Source organism: Epithele typhae (genome assembly GCF_022376455.1).
Source record: "Epithele typhae strain CBS 203.58 chromosome Unknown BXZ73scaffold_1, whole genome shotgun sequence".
In the NCBI taxonomy this organism is placed as follows: Eukaryota; Fungi; Basidiomycota; class Agaricomycetes; order Polyporales; family Epitheliaceae; genus Epithele; species Epithele typhae.
The window spans coordinates 1,866,568-1,884,880 of NW_025954192.1; the positions used below are offsets into that span (position 1 = coordinate 1,866,568).

The following is an 18,313-nucleotide window of genomic DNA, read 5'->3' on the forward strand; positions in this document are numbered from 1 at the left end:
ATATGTTCACTAGGGCCAAAGGAGACGGGTAATGATAAGTTTAGACTTGCACACACCTGATTCCGATGTATATGTCTCCGATGCTCGAGAATTAATCCGGACTCGACCTGGTGCTTGGACCTATGTATGCTGGCATTCTTGAAACTGGAGTGTAGCACTTGATTGAGGCCGAAGATGTGGAATGTTCCGAATAAATTACAGCTTGTATTATCCTCATCTATATCACTTGCACATTCACAGCTCATCGTGCCCTCGGACCACAACCTCGTCTCTAGATCCATCCTGTGTGTTGGTGGAGCACTTGCGTGCAAACTCGGCAATCTCGGAGTCGTACACTTCCCACTCGGGGATTTGCCGCGCACGATCGAGCTTGGGCTCTTTCTACGAGACCATGAGTGAGCGAGAACGTGGGGGCAACGTGATGTGTCGACACGTACTGTAAGGGGGTTCTGGCAGAGGTCAATCGTCTTGGCACGGTGCAGGCGGTCTTTGCTGCCTGCAATGTAGAGATTAAGGACCGCGTCGCAAAAATCAAACGTCGGTACTTACACCAGGTCTCGCACTGAAGTCGTGACGACGGGGTGAATGATGTTAAAGTTTGGACTCAGCGGAACCACTTACCCAAAGCCAATCTTCAGGAAGCGAGAACTGTGTCGAATGTGAGCAGCGTCATTATTCCAGTGTAATCGTTACTCACAATGGGCACTTCACGCTGAAGGTTGTTTGGAAGATCTAAACGAGAAGCATGGGCATCAACCCATCCTTTGTTCGGGACCCACTCACCTTGATCAAGGTTCGCGAGGGAGTTGGGATCCGCTGACAGCGCTTGATAGTGGCCACGAAGCATGTCCTGTACGGAGCTGAGTCTCGCAATTACACGTTCGGCCCGCAAATGAACTCACACCCGCCGCGATCTGGGTAACCCGTCAGTATCCCATCGGCTACGTACATATCGTCAGGACATACCTCGCGGAAGCGATCCAGGTCGACTACGTAGAGCGCACTGCGGAGCGCGTCAGCAGCTTGCCATCCCACGCAGTTCGGATCACCAACCTGATGTGGTACGGCATCCCGCGAAGGAAGTCGTGCCAGTACCCCGTCTTCCAGAACCGGAACCCTTCAGTGTCGGGGTTGTCGTCGCCCATTGGCGTGTAGCCGTATGGCGCGCCGTGGAGGTCGAGGCCGACGAGCTCCTTGAGGTCCGCGCGGACGATCTGGTCGGCGTCAACGAAGATGACCTTCTTGAGATCCATGGGGAACAGGACGTCAAGGAAGAGGATCTTGTATGCCCAGATGATCCGCTGCTTCTCCGTCTGCGCGCGGAGCCAAGACGGCCACTTGTACGTGACGAGCTCGTACTGGAACCTGTACTCAGCTGCGAAGTGAGGGATGAACTCCTACTGAGGATGTGAGCGGAGGAAAAAAGGATGGATCGAGTGACGACGCACCAGGAAGGACGGAGATAGGAAGTTCTCGATGAACCAGAACTTCACAGTGCTGTTCGTGTGGCGAAGTACGCTCAGAATCATGATAGAGGCGAAACGCTACTCAATGTCAGCGGGGAGAATCCCATGAAGCCGGCGTAGACGTACCTCGTACAGATGTCCGGAGGCCACAGTGAAGATGTTGATCTCCGCCTGGCCGTCGTCAACAGACACAACGGTTGTTACCTCTTCTTCCTTCGAGCCACCGAACCACGACGACATCCTGTAGAACAACCGTCAGTGTTGTCTCTTCCTCCGTCAATGACGAGAAAAACTGACTTCGAGAACACGTTATCAAGTAATCCATCTTCCTCATCTTCCCTGCGCTTCTCAGCAGGCAGCAAAACATCCACAGCCTCCATCCCCGGCCTACGCACGAGGCGCGGGTACAGCGTCACGCCCTCAAAGCTCGTCACTGTAACCTCGTCCCCAGCCTCGCCTACCGTCGGGCTCTCCCATCCTTGGTTGCCCACGCTCTCCATCTCGAAGATGTCGCGCCCGCGCCCAGGACGCGTCTCGAGCCGGTACACGCCCGGCGTAGTGCGGAACTGCAGGTAGCCGAGGTTCGCCATCACAAGTGTGTCCGCGATCGGGGTCCCGTCGCTCGTGACGAGCTGCATCTGCAGGCCGCGGGGTGCAGCCTCGGACGGGCGCTCGCGCGCGTGGCCCTCGATAACGAGGTAGTCGAGGTCGAAGATCGCCTTGATGCCATCGACGGGGACCTTGGCGAGCTGGATGTTGTCGAGGTCGTAGAGCGCCTCTCGGGGGCGGATGAGCCAGGATTGTGGAGTGTCCATGGCGAGTGTGTAGATGGGCTCGATGGGGAGTTCGGTGAACTTCGTAGTGGTCTTCACTTCTAGCCTACACACCTACAATAAGCGAATGCAACCTAATCATGTAGTGAAGTGGCTCACCCGTGTTCATCGAACACTAGTCGAGGGCTGAGATTGTAGCGGTAGAAGCGCTTGAGCGGGAGCTGATAGCAACAAAATCAGTGTAGAGCCCCTGCAAAAACGATGACTAACCTCACCTCGTTATACCTTGTAGGGTTGAGATGCACGTCGATGTACACACCAGGCATTTCTTGCAACCACTTCAAAGTCCCAATCAAAACTGGCAGGAGCAAACGCGGTCATATAGTGCATACCTCGAACAATGCCGACCACATCTGGGCGGCTTCGCTCAGAGGGTCAATGATGACACCGAAGTGGAAGAGCGCCGCAGATTCGTCGCCAATCTTGAAACCCCTGTCGTCGCACATGTATTAGACCGGGCGAAGTGCATGGTGCTATCAAGACACTCACGAGTAAGTGTTCTGCAACAAGCGGTAGTTCATCGACCGCGGCTTCAAGGGTGCGTTGAACAGGCCCGCTTCGCTGGCATCCGGGAGCTGGATAGACGAAACGATGGAAGCGGCGACGGAGACGAGCTCCGCTGCGACCGTGCTATCCGAGCCTCAGTCGTGGCCATATCGAACTGATGGAGACAGACGGACCGGTTCGCTTGTTTGAGAGGCGCATACACATCGAGCAGCGCATCGCGCACAGGCTCAGTGCGCTTGCTAAACTCGTACGCCGCGAGCGCATCAAAGTCGTCCGCGACGAAAACCCCCGACTTCAGCGGACCAACGACCTACGAGTAAACGGGGATCAGTAAGCTGCTCGATGCATTAATGATATACATACTACTCACCCGACCGTTCACGACAATCGCCTGCTCACCCGGTGTGAGGCCCAGATCTTGCACGACGCGGTGACACGCTGCAAGGTAGCCCGCGTGCTCCTTGTCAGAGAAGACTTCCGTACCCGTAAGCTCGGTGAAGTAGACCTGCGCTGGGGCCTCGGGGAAGGCGTCGTTATATGTCCCTGCGAGTTCCGCGGAGAGACGCTCGGGTGCCACCTGCGAGAGGGCGCCCTTCACGACAAGTCTTGCAAGAAAGTGGGACGTGCTTGTGGACTTGTCGGAAGTTGAACGGGGAGACACGGTAGCGGGGTTGTGTATGAAGGAAAGACGGCTAACGGATTCCGGGGTCTATACGTCGTATTGTGTTAGCAGGGCGGTAGTGGCCGAAGCGTTATGGGAACATACGATAGACATAAGGGCTTGCTTCGCAAGTTCAACACCTTCGGGGGTATCGAAGTCGGCGACGAGGTAAGTGGTTATCGGCAGACTTCCTTCCCCGACTGCAGAAAACATCAGCACTGGGTTGATATCTAGAAGGCGGATAACTCACCAGGGTTGACGAAGGCCTGCGGAGCGCTGCTCAAGCCGTTACCCCCGATGAGCTCGGGAAGGCTGAAGATACGAAGACTGCCGGGCTTCGACGACGGGTAGATGTACACGTTACGGCGCTTCCCAGTTGTTGGTAAGTCATAGAAGTAAGTCGAGACGCCAGCTGCATGCTCGTCACTGAGCTGACCCTGGTACACCTGCCACGAAAACAGTCGAATCAACATCAAATGACAGATGTAATCAGCCGACCTTCATCTGAACGTGTTGTAACTGCTGCATCGCTTCCTGCTGGAAAGACTGCAAAATATTCTGCGGGAGATGCATCAGGTCTTTGTCAATAAGTAGGAAGAAAAATCCCCCTACGTCATCCAAGTCGAAGTGCTTGCCGTTCATGAATGCGTGTCCATTGTCCGCTGCGTCGAGACTCAAACGTTTCGCGTATGCACGCACATGGTCTAAGTCACCCTCCGTACCCGCCAGGATAGCCTCGAGCTCAGACTCAAGGGGGTCGGCGAGGTCTCTCTTGCGCGCTAGCAGCTGCTGGTAAGTTGCCGTGACCGTTTTCCAATTGACAGCTGTGCCATCTATATCCTCCATATCTGTATCGACTTGGCTGAGCTAGAAACGATTGTGAGCTCAAGACATGAATAAACGGCAGAGTTCTGGCAATACATACGTGGTAAAGGAACGCAAACGTCTCTTCAGGGCCGACCTTGTCCAGGAGATGGTAAAACAGTCTTGCCATGCGAGCGGCTAGAACGTCCTTAGTATCCTCCGCGCTGGCACGATATCGAAGTTCTGACCTTCGTCGGTCTCAACGAGGGGCACAATACCCCAATGGAAAGCGAGGCCACGATTGATGAGCGCCTGAACGGTGACCGAGATGAAGTGTGTGCTGCTGAGCTTCGACATGTCGACCGCTAGGATGGCGTTCCACAGGTTGTACTTCAGTGACGGGAATTGCCCAGGGTACATCTGACGCAAGACCTGGGACACGCCGTAACGGCAAACAATCAGGCCTGTACTCTACTGGAGAATGATGAGAGATACTCACGATCCTGAGCGTGTTCCCCCAGCGAGCGTACCGTTCGTCCGTCTCGAGGTCGTTGAGCCATCCAATCACTCTTCCGCCTTCAACTCGGTCGCTCGCATCGAACAAGCCGTCGACACCTCCAGCACTCGACTGCGAGCGTGCCACCGTATTGTGTGTAAGGAGTCTAATGGCTTCCTCTGAGGACAAACCAAGAGACATAAGGGATTGCATGTTGCTCCGTTCACGGCGGATGAGCCTCAGCAACCTATATCCATTCTAGCCGTTTGACACGTGTGTTTTAAAGATGGTAAAAATGGACGTACGAGAGCGGGGTCAAGTCCTTCTCCTCCAACGATACGCCGTTCAACCAGACTAGATTCATTCCTCCCCGTACATGGTTCTGTTTCTCTGCAATCTCCTCGAAAAGCTGCGAGCTGATAGGGACGCGACGAGAGAGCGCGCCAGCGTACCGGGGGAAGTTCTGCGCCAGGTGCCTGAGTGTCGCGAGCTTGTCCTCAGCGCCGTAGATGAGCTGCGCAGCTTGGATGTCTATATCTGCACGGAAGACAACGTCGTCAGTATATCCAAAACCTGGTTGCAGACAATATGCGCCCCGAATACATATCCTGAGCCGGGACTCAAGACACAGGCCTCTTCTACATGTATATAGGAGGAAGCCGGAGATTGCGAATGCGGAAGAGAAAAAAGGATAAGAACTTACCGAGGAACTCCTGCTCTGTGAGTGGCAGGGTCACATCTACGCTCTCGTCCATAGGGTACTGTTGCAACAAGGCAACGATGGGGTCCTCCTCATCCTCCAGATCCGCATGCTTCAAATCCTCCTTGTGCGCAGCACCTCCTTGAAGTCGGTCGTCCACCGCGAGGTAGTCCATCTTCTTGAGGTCGAGCGCGACACCATATCCCGAGAGGTAGGCGCGGTCGCTGGAGTCGCGATGCACAGGAGGGATGGGACGGAAGACATAGGTGGTCCGCGGGATGAGCTCTGTTGCCGCGGCGTAAAGGTAGGCGTGGAGGTCACGGAAGTTCGGGGAATCGGTGTTCGCGTAGAGGATGACTGTGTGCTCCGTAGGTTCGAGAACGGTGGATGGTTCCGGAAGGATATGATCAAATGAGAGAAGCCGTGGTGAGGCCATGGCAGCGACCGTACTGGGAGGGGCTGTCTTAACAGGTGGACGAGGAAGAGTGAATGAGGGACGTACACATTCTCTGGCGCATCAAGCGAATGCGTCTCTACCAACCGCGCCAAAGTCTTCACGTCGCACACGACCTCCCCGTACCAGTCTACCCACGACTCACATCCTTCCACGCCTTTCGCGTCGTGCTTCATGGCCTGGTGATCAGAGTAGTACTGGTAGAACGCCTCGAGCTTGGGGCTGGCCGAATGCAGGGCGACGTGCATCTCCGCCGCGACATGTGCACCAGGCTGCGCAAGATAGTCGAGTGCTCTTGCGGCATTGAAGACGTGCTGGTAGTCGTTTTGAGGCGTACGAGAGATCCCCAGTGTTTCAGGGTCGGTTACGGCATGCAGTACGGGGAAAAAGGCGGCAGGATCTTCTATAGCTACGCATTCACTAGGAAAATGGTCAGTATACGTTCGTGTCTAGATCCAAAAGTAGGTTTATAACCAGGCGAAAATATGCACGACGACTCTCGGCATGAAGTATGCCGGTGAGAGGCTTCCACGCCGTGCATTGCCCGCAATTTGAACAGGATACTCACAGACACTCTAGAAGAAGCGGTGACGACGGCCATGACGTTCTGAGCCCCACGTTAACAGGGGGTTTCTGGGCACATGCGTGGAGAATAGGCCATGCGACGAGAGGGAGGAGAGCCCCAAGCATATGACAAGCGAGGTATCCGGTGCCAGAGAAGAATAAAACGAAGGATGGCCAGTACGTCTGGGAATGGCACTTGGGAATGTCTACGCGCCGAGAAGACAGAGGAACACGAGCGAGATGAATGGCAGCAGGGCCCTGGAGGGGGCGAGGGTCCCTCGCCACGTCCGCGTCACGATCACGTGTTTGGTACGACGGGCACGAGCCGAGTCAGTGGATGCAATCGATCTGCTCCAAATCTGCTCGCCGGACTGAAGCCTCGACTTATCTGACTCCTTCTCAACTAATCCGCCGTGGCCATCCTTCTCTCCTTCCGCTCCCTTTCACGCTTTGTACATACGCTTCCTTCTCCCCCCCGCCTTGCCCTACGGCGACCCCTCTCCCGGACCTTGCATACATCCCATTTATCCTCCGCCGCACTCCTTGCCATGGCCTCGACACCAGCGGGGTCCGCAAACCAGCCAAAACTCGCACCGTCTCCCTTCTCGCTCCCTGCCGATCTTTCAAAACTCCCCGATGTCCCGGGCACCGACCCCACACGCTGCGTGCTCGATGCCTTCCGAATCGCTATCGCAAAGGTCCTCGCCGACGCTCTCCCCGCACTCACTGTCGAGAAGGCGTATGAGGGCGTAGACTACGGCAAGAAGGGTGAAGACTTTACCGTCGCGCTCCCCCGGTTCCGTCTGCCTGGCAAGGTGGACGAGCTCGCGAAAAAGGTGCTCGAAAAAGTGCGCACAGTCCCCATTCTGCGTCCCTCCCCCCACCCACACCAGACGTCGTGCTCCAGTTCCAACCCGACGAGTGGATCGAGACCGTCGTCCACTCCAAGGCTTTCCTCCACTTCCAGTGTCGCACGACGACCCTCAACTGCCTCGTCCTCGACCAAATCCACGCCCTCACCTACGACACTGAATCGAAAAAGCCTGAGTATGGTGCGAACTCCCTTGGAGAGGGCAAGCGTGTCCTCATCGAGTACTCCTCGCCCAACATCGCCAAGTCCTTCCACGTCGGCCACTTGCGGGGCACCATCATCGGCGCCTTCCTCTCCAACCTGTACCGCGCATGCGGCTGGGAGGTCATCACACTGAACTACCTCGGAGATTGGGGCACTCAGGTGGGCATCTGCTCCTTGTATGCGCGTTTTCCCTTTTTGAGTCGCGCCCCTCTCCGCGCCACGTAGTTCGGTCTCATCGCGTCCGGGTTCGAGAAGTACGGCTCTCAAGAGAAGCTTGAGGAGAACGCGATCCAGCACCTGCTCGAGATCTACGTCAAGGTCAGCGCCGACGCGGAGAAGGACCCGTCTGTGCGCGAGGAGGCCGCCGCGTGGTTCAAGCGGATGGAGGACGGCGACGACGAGGCGCTGAAGAACTGGCGTGTCTGGCGCGAGCTCTCAATCCGCAAGTACGAAGAGGAGTACGCCCGGCTCAACGTCCACTTTGACGTGTACACGGGCGAGAGCATGGTTGGCGCGAAGACGATGGAGGACGCGGTGAAGAAGTTGCAGGAGATGGGCATGATCGAGGAGGACAACGGTGCGTTACGGGTCAACTTAGAGGCGTACAAACTCGGGAAGGCGGTCATTCGGAAACGAGGTGCGTAGTTGACTGCCTTTGTGCATATCTATACGAGGCTCAATAGTCTTGTGCTCCTAGACGGCACCTCGATTTACCTCACACGAGACATCGGTGCTGCGATCGAGCGGTACGAAGAGTACAAATTTGACAAGATGATCTACGTGATCGCGTCGCAGCAAGACCTGCACCTCCAGCAGTTCTTCAAGATCCTGCAGCTCATGGGCCATCAGTGGGCGCACAATCTCGAGCACGTGAACTACGGGCTCGTGCTCGGGATGAGTACCCGGAAGGGCACGGTGGTCTTCCTCGACCAGATCATCCGCGAGGCAGCCTCGATGATGCACGAGCAGATGCGTAAGAACGAGGAGAAGTACAAGGCGATCGAGGACCCCGAGTACACGTCGCTTGAGGTCGGCATCACGGGCGTGAAAATCCAGGACATGGCTGCCAAGCGGTGCGGTTTCTCCTCTTATTTCGCCCCCACATCCCTCACCATCCGCTTGAATCGACAAACCATGGTGACTGTCATGCAGGATCAACAACTACACCTTCAACTGGGATCGCATGCTTTCCTTCGAGGGTGACACCGGCCCCTACCTCCAGTACGCGCACGTCCGGCTCGCGTCGATGGAGCGCAAGAACCCCGACCTCGTTCCGCTCCCAGCCCCCTCGCAACTCCGCACCGACCTCCTCGTCGAGGGCCAGGCGCGCGACATCGTCTTCCTCCTCGGCTCGTGGCCAGACGTGGTTAAGAACGCGCTCAAGACGCACGAACCCAGCAACGTGGTCACGTTCGCGTTCCGGCTCTCGCATGCGATTTCGAGCGCGTGGGAGACGGTGATCGTCAAGGGCGAGATGGACAAGGACAAAGCTCGGGCGCGGCTCGCGCTGTACGTCGCTGCGCGAGACGTTCTCGGGGCGGCGTTGCGGTTGCTGAGCATCACGCCGCTGGAGCGCATGTAGGGGGCGCAGCGGAAGCATATCGGTACATAGGATGAGCACCAGTACTATCACGACCCCAGTGATGAGAAATCTGGTCTGACGGTCCCGTCCCTCATCCGATAATGTTTGAAATTCACACGTTGGTAGAAATATGCGTTAAATTTCGTTTGCAAAAAGGACGGCATCGTTCCGTGCAGAAACAAGCCCGATCTTTGGCAAACATCTCTCAAATGAGAAAAGTTGAGGATTTGATACCCGTCGGCTACGACCCCATGACCAGCGCTTAGGTGGAAGCTGCGCGAGGGGCATTGGACGAAGCATGGCTGCCTTGCTTCGAATTCTCCGGCACGATATCTGCGGGAGGGGGGCGAAAACGCACTTTGGGTCAGTTCAAGCGTGACTTCAGCCACAGAACGTGAGTGAGTTTCAGTCTCCGACGTTGCCGTCGGGGAGGATGCTGTCATCACTGGACGTACTGTACTATTTCGACCTAGTCTCGGCTCCAGACGCTCTACAAGCACACCCAACGCGCGCCTGCCCCTACGCAGTGATTATATAATAGAAATGGGAGGGGATACCGAATTGGGAATGGGATTGTGATGGAGGATGGAGGGAATACTGAATCGGGACTGAATGAGAACCATGCAAAAGTTGAAATTTCTCACGGGGACGGGGCAGGCGCGCGTTGGGAGTGCTTGTAGAACGTCTGGTGCACTTCGGGCTCGGGATGTCGGTCCGTGACTTTTAGCGTCACTCCGATTTCCCCCGACGTCCGGATCCGGCATGAGGGTGACCAGCTGTGACGCAGCGCCAGAGCGAGAGCTCTGTGCGTCTATCTGAGCTCTCGCGCCGCGCGCGTCCGTCCCCTCCGCGCGGTCCATGCACGCGCACTGTGCCCGCGGCCTGAACGCTGTCGAACTTAATCGTGGACTTGGGGAGGCGCATGCGCGCGAAGTGTGGTCAGATTCTGCCAAGAATGGTGGCCTTCAAGAGTTTTGGCTGCGTGTTGTGGCCGTTGAGCGTGAGATTGGAGGGCTTTGAATGGGAGGGTACAAGGTCAACTCGCCGAAGTCGGCGAGGCCTGTGTACGTGTCATAGACGTTCTCGGGCAGCCCTAGCATCACCCGCGCAGACTGGCTGTCCTCGTCTATGATAGGTGCACTCACGCGGAGCGGTCCTCCTTGATGCTCACCCAGTTCAGCAGCTCCCCGACAACTTCCCCACTTGCATTGTCCACCAGCACTAACTTCTGGTGGGGGTCATCACTTCCAGAGTAAACACTGTAGTTATATATTACAGAGGGAGATACTGAGCAAAGGCTGGGTGGCACAGTGGTATTGACATTGGTGTGCGCTTTTTTGGTGCCAGGGTTCAATCCCGTCACTATCCATTTTTGCACCCCACATCTACGAAGCCGTGCCCAACCTGGGTGTTTGTTCTACAAGCATTTTATTCTACTGCAAATAGTAATTAGATTTAGCGGGTGCCCCTCACAACACCACAATGGGATGTTGTGGGAGGCAAAAATTAAAAGTGCAAAAATGGCTACATAGGGAATAGAACCCTGCACCCAACCAAATAAAAACCGCATGCTAGGCATTCATACCACTGTACCAACTTGGCTTTGTAGCAGACATCTACATATAATATATGAGTATCATGTTTGTTCTTGGAAGGGACAATGACACTGAGCATAGCTGTCATTATATCCTCAAGACAAAAAGTGCTCAGCATCGCAAAGTCCAGAGCCCCAGGGTCTGGGGGGAGGTGTCCAGCAGTCCTTTGCAGCAGCGTTACAGAACGATCGAGATCCTTCAAATGACTAAGCTGACCAATCCATCAACTGGTGACCCGCGTCACGGACCCCCCTAAGCGAGACGAAATGCACCAGACCCTCTGGAACAGAGGGTCGTGGGAACAAGACTATATTTCGACCCAAAGTTCATCGATTTTGGGCGTGACTATGAACTTTTCCAGCCGAGAAAGTTCATGGCCCTGCGTGACCGTGGACATCAAAGTTCGCCCTGTTCACGGGCCCCTGTGACACCATGAATGTTCATAGCGCCAGTGGACCCTTTAGCCGCCCGCGACTATATGATGATGATAAATGCGCAATATTGCGGATATCAGCGGCTCGTCTAACGGTGTCAACACTCTCGCTGAAATGATTATTTACTGACAATTATTGTAGGCTATAATGATAGTGAATGCCACATTGCCAATTGCCATGGAGACGGGACAGGATGGGACGTACTGCGCAGACAGCAGCCTGCACCTGTCACATCACTTCCCCGTTACCTTTTGAGCCTGATACCTGTGCCACGCATCCCTCCATACTCAAGGATCCTGTCACAGGCAACCTCGAAACGCACGATCTAACTGGTAGTCTTGCCGTCAACGGGTTTGGGGTAGTGACAGAGCCTGACCGTAGAGAACTTGATAATGTGGACTTTCCATGGAACTTGCATGCAATGGATGGGATGGATTTGGAAGCCAAGGGCTGGAAGAATCCCTCGCAAGTCGACGATGAAGAGTATGAGAGGATGGTCGATGTCAATGGCAGTGGTGGGTCCGCCGTCCGAGTTGGATTCCGTCGTGCCAGGATCTAAGCGCCTTCTGAGTACCTAATCCGGAAAGCGACCTCTTCCCACGCAGACCAGAGAGGAGGATGAAGCTAGATTAGGTATTCGTCGTGATGTTTCCGTTCTGACTATCTCAATATACATGCAATGCCTCCCCTGTTCATAATCCGTCGTTTTTTCGTCGCTCAGACAGCTGGAACGGCAGCAAATTAGACTGACGCGGGAGTGGGCCGCGAACACCAATCGGAGGAGAGGGAGGGGTGGATGGGTGTAGATTGAGGTTGGATGACCTCGATGTAATGGTGCAGAGGCGTTGCTGGCACTAGGCGCAAAGCAAACACAAGCTAGAGTCACACAAGGGATGTCTAGCCCACAAAGACCAAGTTAACATAGCTCTACATACATACAGGCAATCGAGATACTCACCTAGCCCACAAAGACCAAAAGGTCGAGATGAGGGCTAGGACATGAAGTGCAAGTGCTAAGTGAGGGCGCGACACGGGCGCTTAAGCGCGGGAACAACCTTCCAAAGGCAGGGAAAAGGCAAAGAAAAGGCGAAAAATAATACATAGGGCGAGTCCAGAGTCCGTTCCACGACATAGACACCGTGACATTCTGTGGGCGGAAAGTTCATGGCCCTCCGTGACACATTGATCGAAAGTTCATAAGCCTCCATGATGCGTGACATGAACTTTGGGTCAAAATGGTACAGTATCCGACAGCTTAGCCGAGCAGAGTTGGTGTCTGCTGCGTGACCCGCACCGTGACCAAGCCTTGGCGAAATTTCTCATAACTAGGGTCTGCGGCTGGTTCGTTCACTAGGGGCACAATATGTACCCGTTTCCTCTGAAATGTTGCAAATCGCTTTCTTACGACACTGTTAGCATGTGGAAAAAAACCGAAGACTATCGCAGCAGTAATGGTTGAGATTCTCATGGTTTGATCTCATGGGCGCTCACATTTCTCATCACTAGGGTCGTGCTAGTATTGTACATGTGCAGCTAAGTAGATACAACGAAACATTCTGATCTCTACATCAGCAAAAGGTGTTTTTTACGGTAGCGCTCGATAGCACGTGACTCTAGTGTTGCGATGGCTCGGCTTCGGCTCGGCTCGGCTCGGCTCCGGGCAGCTCTGAGGGAGCCAGAAATGGAGCTGTGGCTCCAAAATTGGCTCTAATGGCCTGAGCCAGGGTCCGAGCCGATGGAGCCACCAAGAGCCGTGGTCATCGATTAGCGCCGGTGATCGCACAAGGATGTATGTTTTGTGGCACAACTGAGGGGCAGGAGTTAGTGATCACCACGGGTGCGGGCCACCCGTGCGGGTTGGTGGGTCAGGTACCACAGGTAAGGGTCCAGGTCATGCTCAGCTGACCCGTGCACCCGCAGGGTGAACCCTCAACGACCTGTGACAACCCGTAGACTCAGAGCACACTATACATGTAATAAATAGTCTTGTATTGAATGAAAAGGGATTATATGGCGCGAGGCGGACCTAGAAGTCCCCTCGCTCCTCACCGTGGCCAACTCCTTGACGGCGTGCACGCGCCTTGAAGTGCTCACACTCCCGCTTGCAGACATCATGGCGGCGGCGAACATGCGCGTGCTGGAGGCACAGACCGAGGTGGAGAGCACGGTGGGGTCCAGGTCCTCAGCCCCACTCTGCCCACCCTCCAACTTGCATGCGTGGCGAGGTTGCAGTTCGCCTCATACATGAGCCGTGCGAACGCGAGCAGCCCCTCATGGACCTCGTGCGGGAACGCTGCAGTCTGGCCACGACACGTACAGTAGGTGCTGCAAGACGACGCAGGGCCTGACCAGTGCGCACAATGCGCAAGGCCGATGGCGACTAGCGTGCGGCCGAGGATTTGGTCAGAGGTGTTGAAGGTGCAGAAAGGTGCATACGATGTACCCACAGAAGACGGTGGGGAGGACGGCGCTGCAGGAGGACCTTGGTGTGACTAAGAACAATGAGGCCATGCCCAGGACTGTGGGGATGCGACCGTAGAGCATGTACACACACCAGACTTATGCGTATCGTGGGGGGTCTGTGCGTGCGAGCGAGTGGGGGTGAGTGCGCATCTTCTAATTTATGCTATTTGTTGTCCTCGCTCAAGAGCGTGTCGATGGGCTCATCGACGTCCATCTCACACTCATCCTGGACCTGTTGGTACACGTGGTCGACGTGTGCCACTCCGCCGTGCGTGTCAGCCATCTCATGGTCGTGTTCGTAGTGGCGGTCATCGTAGTCCAACGTCGAGGTCCGTGTTTTCGTCTTCATTGCCCTCCGCTACCCTCCCTGCCAAAATCACCACCCTCCGCGCCTGCACCTCAGCATCCTCCTTCTTCCTGTTCTCCACGCGCATCTCAGACGTCCCAGGCTCATGCGAGTTCCTCTCCTGCTCCACGTGAGCGTTGTATACTTGCTCCTCCGGATCTCGGGGTTGTGCATCTGCCCGGAGATGCCATCGTCGATGGTGATGCCAGAGATGAACTCGGAGGGGGAGTACGGGCCGTGCGCCTCGGAGTCCTCCCCCTCGTCCATCTCGTCTGCCTCGCCGTCTTCGCTCGTGGCGTGCGAGGGTGTTGCGGCGCCTGAGATGGGCACCAGGTTGGCCATGTGTGCGCGCAACGCGGTGCTGGGGACCCACCACCAGACGTTGTCCTCATACACGCGTGCGTGCGGCTTGCACACTGCTGATCGGATAAGAGCGGGGGGGAGGGGCGGGTAAACAGAGGGCGCAGACGGACGAAGCCGCAAGCAAAGGTGACATACATGTCATGAGGTTCGTCCACTCGTCACACGTGTATTCCACCGGGAGGGCTTTGAGGCCCTGCAGCCACGATATGGGCTGTCCCCGCGAGGTTTGAGCGAGGAGCGGACACCGAGGAAGAGAAGACTCACGTCCAGCTGCTCCGTGCCCACGCCGTGCTGCAGGATGGTGCGCATGGCCGTCAAGTTGTCCTTCTGCCCACAGAGCAGGCATTGTCCCTTGTGCTGGCGGATGGTCTCCATGGTCATCTGGAACGGGAGGTACTTGGTGGGCGGGTTGTTGGTGATCGGGTGGGCAGTGGCCTCGCCCTTGTTGTGGAGCACGAAGTGCGAGGTGTCGCTGGTGACGCTGAGGGCGCTCTGCAGGTGTGTGGGCGGTGTAAACGGCTCAGAAAGGCTATTGAGGTCGGAGATCGTGATAGGTGTTGCGGACATTGTGAGAGTGGCAGACATGGCTAGGTCGGAGAGGTATCCCCCACCTCTGCATGTGCCCCACCGTGCGCACGCCCGGTGGTGCACTGAACGGCACATGCGCCTGGGAAGGAGCGGGGGAAGTACGTGTTCAGCACGTCCTTGCCTACCATGTTGCTCGGCTCCAAGAGCAGGAGGGGCTGGGCAGGGGAGACAGGTTGATGCTCGCAGAGGTTGAAGAAGAGCGCGTGGGTCACGGCCGAGAACGGCAGCTTCTCCAGCCATGCACCGAACGCGGGCGAGCGTATGGCGAGCGCACGCCGCATGCCCATCCACGTCTAGACCATACACTGTCCGGGCGTGCGTATGAGTGCTGAAAGTGGACACAGAAGACGAGGAAACTCACGAGGTGGCTGGCCTAGAGCCCAGACATACAGGCTGGCGTGAACTTCATGCTGCGGGTCCAGGGATCAAAGCACACCCTGCACCTCTCCCAGTCACTCTCCTGTCACGAACTGAGGCTCACCAGCAGATCAAATGAAAGCGCACCTTGTAATCGCACTCCCACTGAGCCGATGAATGCCATACCACCTCCACTCTATCTCCTCAAATGCGCCAAGGAGGTCGAGGTGTACTCTGACCAAGTTTGGCTGAGGTTTGAGAGCTACTGGGAAGGAGAGAAGCAGAGGGGAGGGGGAGGAAGGGAGAAGTTGTGAGTCACGACTGGCAAGCTGTGTGCAAGAGCCAACTCTGGTTGTCACACATGACTGACCTGTAGTCGCAAGGGCCGTACCCGAGCATACCCTGACCCATGAGCTCACGGGTCCGGGTTTCGTGGGTACGGGTACGGGTCAACTCAAAAATACCCAGGGGTGACCCGTGGTGATTACTAGCAGGAGTACCTTAGAACTGCTTTTTATGTGCTTCTATGAGGTGTAGAAAGTTTCAAGATTGTTAAGAGTATGATTGGACAAGGTCGACACTCTGAGAGTCTGACTAAGATCTCCCACGGACATGCGGTGCTGTGGCCATGTGACAAGTGAACTCAACTCCTGGAGTCGCTGGCTTTGTGTGCTTCTGATATACCAAGAAGGCTGTGGTCTCCTCACCCCCTTTTTCAGAGCCTTGGCCTCATCATAGCACAAGAGTCATGCACTGAACAGGCAGAAGCCCGAGACTTTGCCCGAGACCAGACGGTCATGGGTTGTTCTCTCCTGTGACCTGTCCCTCATGTCCGCAGCTCACTCCACCCAGTTGGGTGCAAGGAATTCCATTCACTCGGGCAAGGGGACATGAGTATTAGCTTGTGGCTAGCTTCTATGTGCCCTGCTCACCCTCTCCGGAGACAGGCACCTAACAATCTAGCATTGTCTTTGCACAGGCGCCCGATGCTGGCTCCAACCAGCGGCTCCAGTATGGCTGATTTCGGCTTTTAGCGTCTAATAATCGGCTCAGAATTGGCTTGGGAAAAGCCGGTTTTGACAAATGGCTCAGCTCCGGAATGACTCAGAGCCGGCTCTAGAGCTGGCTCGAGCTGAGCCCTCCGCAACACTACGCGACTCTGCCAGATCGGGACAGGTCGTCTTTTGTCTGCATGACAAATGATGGTAAGGTATGCCCAGCACAGATATGACTATGCGTGATCCGTGTGACACACCACGTGCAAGTGACCGATAAGCCTACACAAGTCTAGCGTCTATGCCTGGATTAGCGCGCACTGTGCATGGTGTAGTCTTTATTGTGGACAGTAGAGTGATAGAGCCATTAATGTGTGTGTAGTATGTTGGGGAGGGATTGGTTGAAAGACACGGTGCTGATGGAGACAGATTGTCGGAAAAACAAATTGGCCTCGCAAGCCGAAGATCTGGTAAGCAGATTTTAATTAGATTGCGAGCCCTTGCGAGGCGCTGGTTGACTCGCGATGGCATCGCAAGCTCAATGGTGCCTTGCGAGGGATTACAAGGTGTTTGAAGTGATTGCAAGGACTTATCACCCATGAAACCATATTGCGAGGCCTTGCGGCAACCTTGCAGCACTGTGGACGCTCCAGCTGACGACAAGGGACTTAGGATATTTCACGACTAGTGCACGCCTCTCGAGTCTCTAGCGCTCCTCTCTCTGCTTCCACCACATCACTCACTCCCTGGCCTTGTCCTTGTCCTCCCCTCCCTTCTCATCTTGTCATGTCTTTCACCACTCCACACGTCAGATCTCATGTTCAGGTCTGTGTTGGTTGCTTTTCCTGCCCTTCTTCGCTTATTCTTTCCGCTCTATGTTCAGACTCAATGTCAGATGCTCATGCTGGCAGCAGGGCAGAGTATGGGCAACAATCAATGTATGTGTATGCTGCCTATTCACGCGTGCCTTGCTAATACTTTCTGTCCTGGCACAGGTCTTGTACCTCTTCTCATCTGACCACCCTTTGATGCCCATGCAGAGTGCACTCATTGCTTGACACTGCGGTAGGGGTTTGGCCGCCTATGTGTAAAGTGAGTCATCTATTACTGATACCCACAGAATGTTCAACAACTCATATACCATGTTGCCATATCTCTTTCTCAATTCCATTGTTCTTGCGCTGTCTGTATGAGTTCCCTGCGTTGTACTGTAGCCTATACACATAACACCATAATGATTATAACAGAATATCTGGATTATAATGAGTGCACAAGCGGGTAATCGGCAATGGATGCAAGCCCGGACACCCAGTTGACAGGCAGGCCGACAGATCACGATGTCAGGTAACCTATTGCAAGATGACATCAGACGCACAGTTGGATTGCGAGCTAATTAGCCTAGCTTGCAAGGCCTCGCTGCTCGTGAGGCCGATCACCCCAGAATTGCTTGCGAGGCCTTGCGAGCCCAATTTGGTTTTTCCAGCAATGGGCTTGAGACATAACAACCGACACAAGTCAACTGTCACAACTCAGTAGACGATGTGCTGGGGGAAGCACAGGGCACATCTGGACCATGGTTGGACTTTGACTCACCACCCTATCATCAATCAGCATCAATAGATCGGCAAAGACCTTCCCACACCCATTGTGCAGCGTCGTTGAGCTAGCACTGCTGGAGGACTGCGCTGCCTCAGAGCCCATGGTGTCAAGACTCAAGGGGAGCCAGGAGAGTGGCCTTCAGACACATTTGCTTAGAGGGTGAGCATGGGCAGGACTTCTGATATGTTGGCTTACCACAGCCTTTTGTTTTGTTATCCCCTCTGGCCCCACAATGGACAAAGTACTGTGTAGCCTCGGGAGTCCGCACAGGTTGTCTGGGTGCTTTAGTGTAATATTTCGCTTAATTACATCTTGCTGATGTCTTGCTAAGCAGAATTTTGAATGAATCACTATCTTTCCACAAACTGGTTACTTTTGTATCTTCTGGCTTAAGAAAAATGTATACAGATGTCTGTGCAACACTATTCTTA

The 18,313-nt window shown here is 55.1% G+C and overlaps 3 protein-coding genes across 3 annotated transcripts; 1 reads left to right on the forward strand and 2 right to left on the reverse strand.

Moving 5' to 3' along the window:
* Positions 1–234: 234 nt before the first annotated feature.
* Positions 235–6,611, reverse strand: BXZ73DRAFT_37702 (glycosyltransferase family 24 protein; the record flags this gene model as incomplete). Its single annotated transcript, XM_048018066.1, has 28 exons — positions 235–381; positions 438–492; positions 546–562; positions 622–648; positions 698–732; positions 784–850; positions 946–1,003; positions 1,054–1,397; positions 1,449–1,544; positions 1,593–1,707; positions 1,764–2,345; positions 2,399–2,460; positions 2,515–2,577; positions 2,632–2,731; positions 2,789–2,929; positions 2,980–3,116; positions 3,177–3,515; positions 3,573–3,667; positions 3,718–3,913; positions 3,966–4,025; positions 4,080–4,334; positions 4,393–4,469; positions 4,520–4,703; positions 4,771–5,014; positions 5,073–5,304; positions 5,471–5,930; positions 5,972–6,341; positions 6,490–6,611. 28 exons carry the CDS (start codon positions 6,609–6,611, stop codon positions 235–237), a joined length of 4,680 nt encoding a protein of 1,559 aa, XP_047884149.1.
* Positions 6,612–7,033: 422 nt separating this feature from the next.
* Positions 7,034–9,142, forward strand: BXZ73DRAFT_37553 (arginyl-tRNA synthetase; the record flags this gene model as incomplete). Its single annotated transcript, XM_048018034.1, has 5 exons — positions 7,034–7,333; positions 7,393–7,719; positions 7,786–8,197; positions 8,258–8,633; positions 8,713–9,142. The coding sequence occupies 5 exons, from the start codon at positions 7,034–7,036 to the stop codon at positions 9,140–9,142; spliced, it is 1,845 nt and encodes a 614-aa protein (XP_047884150.1).
* Positions 9,143–13,942: 4,800 nt separating this feature from the next.
* Positions 13,943–15,699, reverse strand: BXZ73DRAFT_73182 (uncharacterized protein; the record flags this gene model as incomplete). The annotated part of the gene is made up of 8 exons (XM_048021845.1): positions 13,943–14,051; positions 14,126–14,396; positions 14,479–14,536; positions 14,608–14,956; positions 15,034–15,224; positions 15,293–15,304; positions 15,436–15,484; positions 15,659–15,699. 8 exons carry the CDS (start codon positions 15,697–15,699, stop codon positions 13,943–13,945), a joined length of 1,080 nt encoding a protein of 359 aa, XP_047884151.1.
* Positions 15,700–18,313: the final 2,614 nt, after the last annotated feature.